Genomic DNA, 15,993 nt, shown 5'->3' with positions numbered 1-15,993 from the left:
CTTCTTTTCTCATTTTATTCCTTGCACTATTTCTTAAAGTATATTTTGCTTGCATAACTTCGGCTTAACGTCAAGAAACATGAGACTAGAATCAATACGAAGGTATATATTTCGTAGCGATCAAGCGATGACGCAAAGTATGAACAGCTTCCACTCCCGTGCATGTAAATGCTGAAGTGAACTCACTGTAGTAAGCACAGAGAAATGCAGCATTCCAAAGTGCAACAGTGTCACGTATATCCTTCGCTAATACTGTTTCTACTGCCCCGCCGCGGTGGTCTAGTGGCTAAGGTACTCGGCTGCTGACCCGCAGGGCGCGGGTTCGTATCCCGGCTGCGGCGGCTGCATTTCCGATGGAGGCGGAAATGTTGTAGGCCCGTGTGCTCAGATTTGGGTGCACGTTAAAGAACCCCAGGTGGTCTAAATTTCCGGAGCCCTCCACTACGGCGTCTCTCATAATCATATAGTGGTTTTGGGACGTTAAACCCCACATATCAATCAATACTGTTTCTACTGTTGCTGGATCTGACGTAAGTGAGTGCAATGAAAGTCCGTGATCATGTGATAGCAGAAAGGCAACGGACGCAAACGCAATTGCGGCTGATGACGGAGCTCTTTCAAGGTTAGGTAAGAGTGAACGATAGAACAGATCACGTGCTATTGGGCGACGCTGTCAAGAATGAAACGTGAAGAATTGGTATTTGGATTTGGTAGCCATCATCCAAATGGGCAGACGACCGAATCGTAGTATGTAACTGCGTTTCCCTGACACAGATCAAAGTATGACGTATGCAAAATGCTTAGGAATGCGTGCCTACAAGAAGCCCGCTGAGCGTGACTGAGTGTATGTGATTTAGAGAATCCTTGAGATATCCAAGGTCCCCTTAGTATATACTACGGCCACATATGACGTAGCTGAACCAGTTTCGAACAAAGCCAGCGTAATAATTTATCGGTGTGCCGTGGCGTCGAGCGATTTCAGTACTTGAAACACGTTGATGCGTCCGCTCCAGGCCATTACATGTCACTTTACATTCGGGGTGGAAACGATGCGAACACTGCATTTCTCGCTCCGGCCAAATCACTACAAAGCGGACGCCGTAAAAGTTGGTCAAGTACACCATTGCAAGAGAAAAACAAAAGAACGAGAGGGGAAAGGAAAGTGAGAGGTTTAGGTGCTCATACTGTGCACATACTTTAAGATGCGGTGGTCCCTCTCCGCTCTTCCTATTCTTCAATGCCCCTCCTTTCTCTTTTTCTCTCTCACTTAAGACTCTGCACCATGCTTTTATGGGCTGCAGAAATAAGCGTCTTTTCGCGCCTGAAACCGTGCTCTATCAACGTGAAGAAGGGGCAGCTCAATTATAGACGACACTATACTGTCTAATCTCTGCGTGGCTGTAAAGAGTCAGTTCCAGTCTGTCAACAGGCGTCATAAAAATACGGTAGCTCCGCTTTACTGTGTGCACATATGCTGCTGCACATGCGACTGTCAGGACTGAGTACGTTGCGCTGATTCCTGTGCCGAAGTTTCGAGTGAGTCGAACTGCAGTACCATACTCCTGACCTCCGTAGTCCGCTCAACCCATCGCTCAGTCCGCTCGGTGAGTGTTGGAAATATACACCAGTTGCGTAACTGCACAGGGGAAGTAAAAATAAATGCGAACAGCTCGACCAATCCTACGAACGTTCGAGCTGTTCTGGTAACTTAACGAAGTTCAGCGACCAGCAAAGCGATAAAATAATAAGGCGGATTTATTTTCACTGGCCCCAAGCTAGGATTTCTTATTGTTTATTTTTTTATTTGTTGAAAAACCTGGTAGATCATCTACGTGAGCTTTCACATGAGGGGTACATATAAAAAAGCGAAAAGTTGAAGTTCGCGAGAAGTGACTCAACGGCCGTTTATAAGTCAGCAAAGTTGACGTGACGGACTATGTTTTACTTCTCCAGTTGATGGCTTTCTTGATAAAAAAAGATTAAAATGCTTGGCGCTGAAGAGACGGTATATAGCTTTAATATAGCTGATGTGTTAAGAGACGTAATTAGCTGCATTTAAGAATTTGATTGCTGCAATGGGCGTCATGAGCTTAATAAGCCTGATCATGAAAAAAACAACACGAAGAAACACCAATTTGAGCTTTAAGTTCGCGATACTGCTTCGTAAACTTGTCGTAAGTCATACGTATGCCTTGTATAGACGAATTTACGTCGATCGATTTTCTTTTTTTTTTTGCACTATGTCTGTGTAGCATTGAGAAAAGCAACGTTCGATTCCTTCTTTTCTGTATGGATTTAATGAAAGGGCCATGAAAGGATAAAAAATGCTAGTAGGCACGAAACCAATATTGCCATGACGACGGGTCACCGAATTGGACACGCCTCCTCGCGTGACACATAAGACACGCCGTCAGAGAAGTAGAGTTCTGAGTCGTTGCGGAATGCCTTTGAACTTGTGCGATCACGTATCTCGTTTCTAAGTTTCAACGGGTGTGGAAAAACGTTCTCGACCGGCACAATCATCGTGAGAAGAATACTGTATGCACCTCGAACCCCTGTCTACGGTGTAAGTTTTGATCCTCCATAGATTTGCTATACACCGTTCGTTTAAGGAGTTTGCTGTAGTGTCTCATTGTAATCACTGCAAAATGGCACAGAGGGAGTTGAGTAGTTCACAATGTAGAACCGATTTCGGCAGCGCGAGGAAGGCGCGCGGTAGAACTTGATGAGCTTGTGGATGTGCTTTAAATGGAACCTAACTTTGTGAAATAAGCTCACCGTAGTGGAGTAGTTTGTTTCCACGTGCATGTCTAAAAGTGGCCTACTTGTTATCGACATAGTTATTGTCTCAACTTTGTAATATTTACACTCTGCCATGCCCAGCTATGGTTGTGGATTACGTATGAAAGAAAGCCAACGTCTTTAGCTGTATCTACCATGCTTGTATATGAGCATCGATGACATCATGGAACATGACCATTGAGGGTAGGCGGGTGCGTTCGAATGGCAAGCGCTATAACGCAGGAAGTTCACATGGCCAGCACCGAAAGGTACAAACAATATCGCCACTATCAACTTAATGTGTAGTGCCATTTGTAGTAGGCAAACAACACCACACAAGCTTATTTTCCTGCCTAGGCGAGCTTTTTCACCCCCAGCTTTTTTGCCAATACCTGTGATATAGGTCCTTTTATCAAAATATTTGTTTATCTGCGTGTTTGTACGCAGCAAGATGTGTGAAACAAAACATGATTCATTGATTGATAGATATGTGGGGTTTAACATCCCCAAACCACCATACGATTATGAGAGACGCCATAGGGGAGGGCACCGGAAATTTAGACCACCTGGGGTTCTTTAACGTGCACCCAAATCTGAGCACACGGACCTACAGCATTTTCGCCTCCATTGAAAATGCAGCCACCGCAGCCGCGCTTTGATCCCACGATCTGTGGCTCATAGCCGAGTACCTTAGCCACTAGACCACCGCGGCGGGAGGGAAACAAGACGAGCAAACAAAAAAAGAATGCTTGGACAGTAACTTCAATGCACCCAACACTTTCTAAAATTAAGCGCTTCTTTTGCAGCGTTTATATATAGGCAATTCAAGCATTACTAGCGATTTTGCACGTGTCGTTGAAAGACGCAAGCATTTTCGATGAGTTTTTCGAAAATATCGCTGAAACTCGCTCCATTTTCACAGCTGAGATTGCGTGCGATTACGTAATCGAAGCAAGGAGAAATGCGCAGAAGCACTCCATCCCCCTCTCCCCCTTTTTTTAGCTTTATCAAACTAACGACGAGTAGCTCGTATGTTTCGCTGTCTCCGTACGTGCCCAGCCCTCCTTGAAGATAGCGTTAGCGAATTTTCACGACGCTTCAGTTCGAAGAAGCATTGCTCATGCGGCTTTCGAATCGGGTCGACGTATTCAATATGAAACAGAGCACACTGTAATCAGACCGTATTCGACCGGGCTATGTGTCATTTCACAGGAAGCCTCCGAAGATAAGCGTCTGACCAGTGCGTCCTGTGCATTCATAAACAGCGGGTCGCATTTGCTGTCTGCCTATAAAAAAAAAGGGGGGGGGGGGGTCTGACGGATGGGGAGTTCGGGCGGAAAGCGGCTTTAAGAACAAAAGTTCATTCCAAGCGGGGCGGGTGCGCATTTGGCCTTGGCACTCCGCCGGTGCCGAAGATCCGCTCACCAGAGCTGCTCATTAGTCCGCTCACGTGAAACGGGGGTCGCTCGAATGGTACGTCGCAGTCATTCGCGGATTGAGCTGCTCTCGCATAGCGCGCGCCAGCCGAAGTCGCTCCAGTGCACTGACTTATTAGTCAATATTACTAGTGTGCGCACTGATGCGGAGCTCGGAATCTGAGGATACGCTGACAAGTATCGAATTTCTCAAGACGGGCGAACGGCTACAGTCGACGTAAGTGAAATGTTGCCTACCATTTATTGCTATTCGGGTCTTTTTTCTTCACGCGTCTATTATCTTTTTACCCCACCCCCATGAAGTGAACACTGATATGGTTCTGCCGAAACAATAATTTGTCGATTACTTAACTAAGGCCCTCTGTTCTTTGAGGCAGCTTGCTTTTTAATAATTAGATTACAACTGCTCCAAGGCGCGTTCATACGTTCTAACGCAATTAGTTTAAATGTAATGCACAGTGCCATTGTCAGTGGTGCCGTTATTTTCCTTCTTCCTGACTTATACGATTGTATCGAATACAAGTTTTGTAGAACTGACCGTAACATTTTACTATTATCTCTAGATGCTTGTAGCTTTAGTTGAGATACTCCCGTAAACGTAAACTGAAGTAGAATAAATGGTTTGCATTTCGGTGCGAGGGGCGTCTCAGTAGAAAACTTCAGAATAATTTCGTTCTCCCTTGAAGTTCTTTAACACGAACCAAATTAACACTTTAACGCATCGGCTTTGCACTGATAATTTTGTCGTAAGCCTGTGATCAGATTTTTTTTTTTACACATTCGCTTCGCAGCTGCAGAAAGAAGGGGAGAAAATATGGTAGTTAGCTAAACTTATTGCTGATACATAATTCACGATTCAATCCTGGTGTTAGGAGCAGAGTGACGAAAGATAGGATATTTTAGCTCCTGGCAGGCATATCTTCTGTGCGAAAAACGTTTTCGCGGTGAAGTGTGATATGTGGGTAAGCCCAATGCATGACAAGAGTTTACGATATACTGCAACGGTTGTCCATATGATAGCAGGGTTACTGGCTGGGTCAAGCATGCCTGAAGAATCACTGAAGCATTACCAGGGGCCTAGCTAGAATTTTATTTCGGGAGTAGGGAAGGGTGAAGTTCAATCATGCTGCGTGTATGCTCACGCGTGCATTTGCATGCGTATACGTGACCCCGGCACGATATATACACATGCCAAATTTAAGCGTCTCTCACAATCATATGGTGGTTTTGGGACGTTAAACCCCACATATCAATCAACATGCCTAATCTAAAAAAAAATTGGGGGAGGGAGTTTTTCTACTCGGCTTCACCAGTGAGTGTTACTGAATTGAAGCCTTCAAATGTCCTGGGCATCAGCTTTTGAATCGTGCGGAAACACATGCAGTCTCCTCGCAAATTCCTGCCGGCATGATGTGAAAACCGGCGACGATCACTGCAGCGCGCGCTTTGGTGTAAACCATTGCGAGGGGTGCGTGTTTGGCAATTAGACTGCACAGTAGTTCCTTCTCAGTTTCAAAATTTGCGTTAACTGTCGCTCGGTTAAGCATTCTCGCACATGATTCTCCTCTTTCGGGCCTTCCGACTCCAATGAATATTTACGATTACATTCTGCACCTCATCAAAGTACTATCACTTTTTTCCGACTGTAAGAGACTCGATCGTCGTAGTAGAGATTTGCCTTTTTGTTTGATGTGAGGTTGGATGCTGAATCCCATTTCTATTTATGTAGGCAATACACTAACAAATGAAGTTCGCCGCTGCTGAGGGTGACGGACACGTACTACTGTCGGCTGACTTGGATCTCAGCGTTGACACACGCATGACACATAAGTTTTTTTTTTTACTTTCTGGGCAACATAGTTGAACACAATATTCAACCGTAGCAGAAGAAAAACAAAAATAATTATTTGCAATCTATGTATAGCGCATAAATTACTATGTAAATCAAAAAGAGGAACGCAGAATGCATGAATTTAATATGCATTAGGTATGATAATCAATAAAGAATATTTGGGAAAAGGCCATGCATTACCAAAATACAGCAGCTTTTTTTGGTTTTACGAAAAAAAAAGTACAAGAATTCTGTTTTCTCTAAATATAATCGCACAATAGTAGCACGATAGTTAATTAGGAGATTTGAAATCGGCCATATCTAAGAAGTTGTTTGTGACGCTCTGATTTCATGAAGTCCTCGCATTGATGTTTTTTTCTTTTTATTGAAATAATAATAATAATAATAATAATAATAATATCTAAACAAAGTCATCGCTCTTTATTTGAATGACTATTGAGACAGAATATCTTGCATAATTCGGCGAAGCATTGCTACCTGTATTCTCATAAATGATTGCGATAGTTGGTACATAAAAGGAATGTTTACTGCGCGCTTCTTTACTTCAGATTTCTTAAAATTCTTCATTTTTTATTTTAATTGGTGAGACAATGCCTAAAATTGCTGCATACTTCCTTCTTTTGCAGATTCCACATGACCATGATACTACGATTGATTCTCCTGAGCTGGCTCGTAGCCAGTGGTTTCTGCCAAGGTAATTCATTGTTTTCTACACTCACACTTATTATCCACAAAAGTAGTTGGAAAGGTTTCAACGATGATAAATGGCTTATGCCACACACACTGCCTTCTTGAACCTTCGCAATCACTCAAACGTTACGATTATTGTAAAATATGATTATGGACTTATAAAAAAAGACATCAAGATCAATGGAAAGTTGAAGGAACATCACGCCGAATTTTATTTTGCCATAGCCAAATCCTCCCGCCCTGCTTATTGTGCACGAAGCGGCTTGGATCCTGTACATTTTGTTGTGCGTTACCTGGAACTTACTAATGTTTACTCGTAAACACACACTGGTGTCTTTGCTCCAAGTTATCAATTTCTCGTGACCTTTGATACAGAATAGAAAGCTATTATAAACCACTCGCGAAAGCACACCTTCCAATTTCCATACTTTTAACAGCATAAGATTTGCCTCCAAACATCAGGAAGTCACTATAAAACTTCAATATTTCAACAAAGTTCACCGCCAGCGTATGTTAAGGCTGGTACGAAACAAAACGCTCTTAGCACAAACAGCTACAGTGGCCTTCAACTGGGCAGTTTGTATGCACAAGATGAGGTCTCGCTTTGGCAAATAACAAAACATGCAAGCAAGAAATTACACGTGCGTAAAGGAAATACACTCTATATCGGCCCACTTTCTTGAAAAAAGAAAACAGAAACGTTGACTGAGTTTTCTCAAATAGCCGCGGGTGTTAAAAGCTCATAAGCAGACATGAATCTACAGCGGGTGTTATTCCTTACACAGAAGCACCAAAATGCATCAATCCTAAGTATACAGCCAATATAAAGCACTAATTCCTACAGGGTGCCTACATAATCAACAGTGAAATAACTAAGTCAGAGTGAAAGCTTAGTGCTTCGAGTAGCCACGAATATACCTGTAAGGTCCTTACCATGTCTGGCAGGCCCTTCCGAAATCTTACGTTATATACTAGTGAGTGCTCTCACTCATTCCTTCATATTTTATTTCTAATTGCACCATGCATATTACAAGACAATAATCTCTGTACTGTAAATATGCGTAGCTCTGCTAAAGTTTGGCTCAATTGTTTTCTCACCAGATGAGTCGACCACCAGCACAACCGTCGCCAGTGACCTGCCAGTGCCTTCGACGTCCACAGCGACTGGCGACACCACGCCGACGAGCACTGCCAAGCCCGGCGACGACGTCGAGGACGACATCAACGACGCCAACGACTTCGTGGATCAGATCTTGGAGGAGGTGCAGACAAGCGAGACAATCCAGTCCAAAATATCACCCGCGTCCCTGGGTATGCTGCAGTACAACGGATTCGTACTGTCCAACGCGCTCCTATATGGCGTGAACTCGGTGTACCGCAGTGACAACTGCACTTTCCGCTTCGGCGACTCCTCGTTTGACGTGCTCGTGCACCTCGGTGCGCGGGACCTGGCACTCGAGTCTGACTGGAAGAGGACCTGGCTCTTCATACCGTTCGGTGGTAAGCTAGCCGCCAAGGTAGAGGACGTGAGCATCTCCATGGACATTAATGTCGACAACAGCGGCACACCCTCGCTCCGCAAGCTTAAGGTATGCCTTCTGCAACGGGGTGTCATTTTTCCAAGTATAGTATGCGTTAACAATGAGAACAACGAGACATGTCCATCTCTCTAAGTGATTATCAGAAGAAAAAAAGAGAAAAGTGCGACCCGTAACTGTATCCTTAAGATGACACCTCAGCAGGTCAACACAGACATGTGCATGCATTGTGAGGATTGCACAAGTTATGGTACCATGGTGCTATTAGTGGTGCAATTTCTTTTTTTAAGTATTGCGCTCTGTAGATGTTTTTTGTCACGCGAGTTTTTATGAATATGTTTGTTGGATTTACTACGCTAACCATGCTGATTCAGTCAAGCGGTATATTATTACTTTTTGAGTCAGAGAGTAAAGAGCGTGCTTATGCATGTGTAAAATTTGCACAGAACGCAAAGGAAATCGGGACGTTATGCAAGCCCATTAAACCGATGGAGATGAGATAATGCAAGTGAAAACTATTATGTTCATGCAAATAAAAACTCTATTCCGATGGAGGCAGAAATGTTGTAGGCCCGTGTGCTCAGATTTGGGTGCACGTTAAAGAACCCCAGGTGGCCGAAATTTCCGGAGCCCTCCACTAGGGCGTCTCTCATAATCATATGGTGGTTTCGGGACGTTATACTCCACATATCAATCAATCAATCAATCAATCAATCAATCAATCAATCAATCAAATGAAAACTCTAGCCCCGTCCACTTAGCTGGTGTAGTATCGGGGTATGCATGTTGCGATAACCTCCTAGGTTTACGCACAAGGTGTGCTTTTAAGCTGTCACACTTCTGTAGGGTCAAAACTTTCGCATTTTGCTTGCATAATTCTAAGCATCACTGTATACAACATCCGGATGTGCTCTTTTAATAATTAAGCATGCGAAATTAAAAGCTACACCACGTACCCAATGAACTTCAGGACTGCGTGGTTCGATATCTCAGTTGCCTTCAGACTATCGGCTGCTGACCTGCACATCGCGAGATCGAATCCTGGCTGTGGTGGCTGCATTTTCGATTGAGGCGAAAATAATGCCAACCATTCAGATTTTGGTGCACGTTAAAGAACTCCAGGTGGTGAAAATTGCCGGAACCTTCAACAACGGCGTGTCTCATAATCATATGGTGAATTTGAGACGCTAAACCCCACAATCAATTACCTCCACACTTTTGTTTGCATGAACATGCGCAACATAGCTTGCATGCTGACCCCTGCCAGTAAAAAAAAAGAATATGCGAACCAACATTCGGTTTCATCTAAATGGGTGTTCTTGTTTAGATTTTGTCAGAGTCACTCGGGCGACAAGTTCCGCGTAGTGCAAGGCACAATAGCGCTCTCTACTCGCTCTTCCGTAGACTAAATGAAGCCATACAGCTCATCGCGCAACTTCCCGTCGTAGAAAGACAACTTCTGCTAAATGTATAATGTGGCTACTACATCTTATCGGAACGTCCTAATGGTCTGCTCTCAGATGCGCGCAATTTCCGAGTCTACCAGCGTGAACAACTCGAGCACGTGCGGCCTTACCGCATCCGCGCACCGTGTATATCCGAGCCCGAATCTCAATTATGATGGAGCCCGTGTTCACGCAGGTGGCTCGCCTGAGCGACATCCGCATCACCCGGGCGACGGGCGCGAGCGTCCTGTTCAACTGGGCGCTGCGGAGCATCCTCAACTGGGCCGTCAACGCCAACAAAGGCCGCATCATCCAGCTGGTGGAGACGGACGGCGCGATGGCCATCAACGAGGCCATGAAGGACCTGGGCTCCAAGCTCACCTCGCTCAATGAGTTCCGCAAGCGCTAGGTCGTGCGCGGCCACGGGAACGGGCGGGGGAGCGGAAGGTCACGCTGCAGAACGCGCCCGAACTCGAATAAGCGCCCGAGAAAAATCGTGCTCGCCGAGGCACAATAAGCCGCATCTCCCGATGCCCCCGATGAAGCCCAGCTGATATTATAGCCAGGTTCAGGGTCTTTTTATAAAATCCGCGCGTACGTTGTACACTGTGCCGTCTTAGACTTTAGCAGGGCATTACGAATGTGTTCGTGCGCGCCTCCTGCGCCAGCTATTCACTTCGTCAGCAATAATTATACACGCTTTATAAGCGTGCTGAGTGGTGTTACTATATTCGAAAGCAATCGTGATTCAAAGTATTGCGCTTCAGCCAAATATTGAGCAGTATACAGTCATTGCAAGAACGCCAAGTACAGCCAGAACTAAAACCACCAATCGAAGCACTAATCAAACTGCATCACCGGGCCGCGATACAGCGCTGTGCTGCAAAATTGACTTTCTAGTGCCTGAACTTAAAAAAAAGGACTTCATCAAGCTTGGAATGAAACTCAAGAACAAGCAGGAAAGCCAAGTAAAAGTCTCAAGACTCGAATTCTCGCAAAAACGTATGATGTTACGTGAAACACAAGCTTGCCAGTATTGTATGCGGATATACATATGTACTTAAGCACAACGGTATGCAGAAAATGGCCGGCCATTTATGCAGTATCCGTTACAGAGACAAATGCTAAAGTATCTTGACTGAATCACTGCGAAGGAGCTTCCCTTCTATAGCCCGTTATTTGTCGTCATGTGCGTTCACTTCAATATCGGTAGCAGTGCGTGCCAACCGTACGGAGCACATGATTGTGACAGGACATGTGGGAACGCTGCACTATATATATTCTTCTTCGCGTTTTCTCTTTTCTAGAAAGCGCGATAACTGTGATAACACACAGCTGCGACTCGCGGTTTTTTCGTATTTAATGTAATTATATTTTTCGTATAGAGTATAGCACACATCAACGTAGCTTTGCGCTCAAACCGGATCGTAATTCTATCGCACGCATGATTAACCAGCGCCTTCACGCGTAAACGAGCTGCGCGGTGAAACTGGTCAATCGCGGTTTCCACGGCACGGAAACATCAGTTGGAGCTGCACTGTACACACAACCGCTACACCACCCGGTGATTTTCTACTACTTCAATAAATGTCCCATGTGTCACGAACGTTGAGTTGTGCTTTTTGCAGGTGCCATTAAAAATTATTGATGACAGCCATGTGCCCTTAGCGTCAACCCTTACAGAGATCTATGTGAAATAATGGCTTCTATGGTTTTGTTTTCGGCATATGTTTCAATGGGGGTTTATCAGAAACGTGTCAGAGATATGTTTGAGATTCCTCTACGATGATCTCAAACGTATGTCTGGCCTTATTATCATGTATGTGTTGTTATATTATGTTTGCGTTCTTATACTATGTATTCCTTTTCCCGTCTCTCAATGGGAGAGAATCGCAAAAAGTCATTATACGAAAAAAAAAAAAACGAAGCTCGTTGTAAGCGCTTCACGGCGCTTTTTGCTACTGAAAACAAGAAAAAAAAAGACTACGATATATAGCGAGTTCAACCGTTACCCACATTTTTATTTTCCGTCACTGTCAGCTGCTGGAAAGTTCGATAAGTAGCGCATGATGTATGCGCTTTCCTTCGATTGTGCTTCATATTTCATGAGCCTGTCGTGCCCTCCACCCACCATTAAACAATAGGCTTGAGCGAAATCTAGCCTGCTAGCATGCGGGACACGGGCGCCGTGAGGAAAACAAATTTATTTGTGGCTTCTGCCTATATCATGCAATTGACGAGTACATTAGCGGTGCTTGGGACTGCAGATTCCTATTAGAATTCTCGGCGCTCTTCAGCATTCTTCGGTGAAAGCGACCACCCGAACGTTAGGAAAAGCGATGCGCAAGTGGTCTAAAACGATAACAGTTGATAATAAGAGGATTTTTCGTGTAACTGGTTTCGACAGGCATAGGCTCGTGCAGCTGAAATTCTCGCATGCGCACGTGCCCGCCACTGGAGTGAAAACGCCGATTCATTATAATCGATCGAGGCATTGTTCATCACGACTGACAAAGTTTTTCGGCCATGCGGGCCCCCTCATGCACGCAACAGGCCGGCTGTGGGCTCAGTTGCCCCTACAAAATCTCAAGTCAAGCGTTGGCCTTCTACGGCCAAGAGATGCCACGGTGTTCTACGCTAGGCTTCCTCTTGTTTCTTGCGACATTTGCGATGATTTCAGGTGAGTGTGCAAAGCAACGCGGTGGCCGTCAGTAAACAAAAAGAAAGACTGAACTCATTATAGCTCAGCGATGTTGAGTTGTTGGTAATACTAATAATCTCTGGGGTCCCACGTGCCAGAATCACAATATTATCATGAGACACGTCTCCGACAGTTTCGACCACCAGGGGTTCTTTAACGTGCACCTGAATCTAAGTACACGGGCCTCGACCATTTCGTTTCCATCTAAATGCGACCGCCACGGCTGGAATTCAATCCCGCGACCTTCGATTCAACAGTCGAGCTCCGTAAACATTGTACACGGTGTTTACGGCGCTGAAACGAATTGTTGAATTGCTAAGGCTTATGCCGTTGAAGTCACTCGATGATTATGTTTAGCGGTACAATGCCCCGAAACTGCGACACAAGCAGTCGATGTGGAGAGCTCCGAAGTGGTTCTGTCCACCTGTGGTTATTTAATGCGCACTTTTAGCCTAAGTGAACGAGTAATTTTGCATTTCGTCCATATCAAAAATGCGGCCACCTCCCAGCCAGGAATCGAGCCCAACGACATGGTACTCTGAAGCTACAGCTATCGAGCTATCACGCTTACATTTATAGCCCACAGCAGCCTACCCGCTGCTAAGTTGAAAAGTTGATATATAGGTAAATAGCTTCAGCGAACTCTGGATGAATAACGGAAAGTAGTCAAATTAACAGATTTTATCAGAAGTGAAACAAATGATCATGCATATATAAGGGCAGTAGTTAGTAACACACCGGGGCACATTCAACAAGTGGTGAATGAAATATAGGTGCACAGCCGGAAACTTAGTTAGCTTGGTGCGAGAACACGTTTGTTTGGTGGGAGAGAAAAAGCACTTATGAGAAACGTTACCTTCTTTGAACGGTGGGTTGACCACGTTTAGCAGAATTTAGCCTAGGTAGTTTTTGCTCCCATCTATTCCTTACAACAGCGAATTCTTTTTTCAAGAGTGCATGGTCTATTTACCCCCCCCCCTCCCACACACACTCATAATCAGTGTTGTCTTTTCTAACGACAAAACTTTTTATCCGCAAACAACGCACGGACCATCGCTGTCGTTGGCTCAACGTTCTCGTCGGCAGGTAGCATTTCGTCTCGTTGTTAAGTCTCGCTTCAGGGAGAACGCCGTTTAATTGGGCTGTTTTTAATTGCATGCAGTAGAGCGTGAAAGCGCAAACGAGCTAGCCTTGAACTGGACATGCGCGAGCCATTTCAACGCGAAGGGGCGCGTCTTTGTTTGTACAAACACGTCGTATTCAACGCAAGTAAGGAAAAAAAGTACTAAAATAACGAAAAATCTAGATTTGTTCTTGCCTCTATACTGACCTGGCTTATCTGAGTCACGTGCTAGCCGCATTCTATTGCCAAGGTCGGCTGCTTTGAAATGTAGATTAAGAGCAAAAGCAAGTGCTGACACGCAGAAGGGAACAGATGGTCGTACCCACGTATCAGGCTTCAGCGGGCTCCAAACAACTATTATCTGTCTCCCGAGGAAAGCGAGAAAAGACAGACGACGAGCGATTGGAACGATAGAACGGACAGTGTACTCACACATGCGTTCACCGGAGAGCATCCTTCGAGTGCGGACCACCCCGGAAATCAGGACCACCGCCGCGCACACAATCCCCATTTTGTTCGCCAGATCAACCAAGATAACTTTACGAACAAGCGTCCGTTGCCGAAACCGCGCCAAGGTGCCAGGCAGTGCCAGCAAAGAAATGTTATCACAGTTACTGCATTAAGACACTAAACCTAAACATGATTGATTGATTGATTGATTGATTTGTGGGGTTTAACGTCCCAAAATTACTATATGATTATGAGAGACGCCGCCGTGGAGGGCTCCAGAAATTTCGACCACCTGGGGTTCTTTAACGTGCACCCAAATCTGAGTACACGGGTCTACAACATTTCCGCCTCCATCGGAAATGCAGCCGCCACCGCCGGGATTTGATCCCGCGACCTGCGGATCAGCAGCCGAGTACCTTAGAAAGCTAAACATAGAGCGCAGCAGTTCACAATAACTATCTGCGAAATCGGACAGCGCGTTGTTTTCCCACCATATCCACTGAGCGAGCCAATGATGCCAATTTCACCCTAGATTAACTTTTTTAAACGTTACAGCCGCTTTATGCGGCATGTACTGCCTTCGATTTAACCTAAATGTCCTTAAGCTGCGAAATATCAGAGTTAATGCTTGAAAAAGGTTGTACTTTCACCTTCAACGTTCCGCCAGATAGAAACGCGCTAGCGTTACTGAGCCCATGTCGCCCAAAATGCGGTGTCAGCGCCGTTGTCCATGAGCGAAAAATTCCGATGGATGCAAATAATAAAACGCAGGTTCGAGGTGGAATTGAACCCAACCTGGGCCACGGATACCACCAGTTGCGGGGGTCTCTTTGCTGCTGCTGACCCCCTATTTGTGTATCTTGTGCTCTTAGCTGTGGCTCCGATGATGGCTCAGATGTTTTCAGGACGTTACATATGTCCGTGAGTCACAGGCTCAACGACGCCATAGATGAAGCTTAAGCATCCTTCTGGATTTCCTTTTTATGTGTGTATTTGTTGTATAGTCTGGAAGTGGTGAATTTCTTACTGCTAAGGGGAAGCGAAATATCTTCTTCAATAAACTGGTCTGCCTTCGCTGCTTCCTTATTTATATAGTTAGTGCCCGGTAAGTTTTAGCTATATATGAGCTTTCGTGACGGTGCTTTTAGGCAACTATAACAGCAGTATGCAAAATATCAAAATGTAGATGGGAAGGAAAGTTTCTCACCCTGCGCAATTTTGGGTGTATATCTACTATAGTTGGCTGCAGTGGCCGCATTCATATGTGGGCGAAACGCAAAATGGTCGCATACGTGTCAACTCTGTACGTTCAAGAAGATCGCGTTGTGAAAATTAATCCACAGGTCACACTAACACTTCATGGTGTCGGCACCTAAAAAACCCAGAACTTAGTTTGGTATTTCGAACGTCTCGTTTGTGCTGTGCGCCCGTGTCACTAAAATGCGATCCAGTTTTTCAACTTTAAAGATCACAACAGTACCACGCTTCACATACTTATCAGGTCAAATTAAAATACTCTACACCAACATTGCCGCAAACGCCGTGCTCCGCCTAGGCTACTGGTGCCAATTTACAGTATTGCATTCACACTGAGCAAGCAAGTAGTGGCTGTATACAGTAGATACCGCTCATGTATAAGCAGGCTTTTGCTGTAAAACACAATCTACCGTATGAAGGTGTAATGACAACCTAGTAGGTTCGAAACGTTCGCATAAGTGCAACAAAGCGAATGGGCGAATGACGAGAAGATGGGAATCCCGAAATCTTTGATTGAAAGACAGCGTCGTGTTGCGTATAGGTCAGAACTTATCCACTGAGCTCAACATAAACATGGGGAACGAACAAACATGATGAAAACACATCGTGTTTTTTTTTCGCCCCCCTACTTTGCTTCTTCTATGAAGGTACATTAACTATATCAGGAACGTGAATGGAGGTTATAGCAGTCATTGCTACGCGTTCCGTCTTCTCGTCCTT

The 15,993-nt window shown here is 44.9% G+C and overlaps 1 protein-coding gene across 3 annotated transcripts in view; it reads left to right on the top strand.

Annotated features, from left to right (window-relative positions):
* Nucleotides 1-11,348, top strand: part of LOC119176310 (uncharacterized) — a 39,085-nt gene extending 27,737 nt beyond the window's left edge. For 2 of the 3 annotated variants that reach the window (XM_075877316.1, XM_037427530.2), the window contains exons 2-4: nucleotides 6,696-6,763; nucleotides 7,861-8,348; nucleotides 9,939-11,348. In XM_075877316.1, coding sequence (XP_075733431.1) covers nucleotides 6,703-6,763; nucleotides 7,861-8,348; nucleotides 9,939-10,151 — 762 coding nt within the window. In that variant the 5' untranslated portion in view covers nucleotides 6,696-6,702 and the 3' untranslated portion in view covers nucleotides 10,152-11,348. Of the gene's footprint in view, nucleotides 1-4,138; nucleotides 4,435-6,695; nucleotides 6,764-7,860; nucleotides 8,349-9,938 lie in introns of those variants that run through there. The other variant, XM_037427531.2, reaches the window with a different exon arrangement.
* The last annotated feature ends 4,645 nt before the right edge of the window (nucleotides 11,349-15,993 follow it).

The sequence above is a fragment of the Rhipicephalus microplus genome, chromosome X (assembly GCF_043290135.1).
Source record: "Rhipicephalus microplus isolate Deutch F79 chromosome X, USDA_Rmic, whole genome shotgun sequence".
Classification (NCBI taxonomy): domain Eukaryota; kingdom Metazoa; phylum Arthropoda; class Arachnida; order Ixodida; family Ixodidae; genus Rhipicephalus; species Rhipicephalus microplus.
This window is presented reverse-complemented; position numbering and strand designations above follow the sequence as displayed.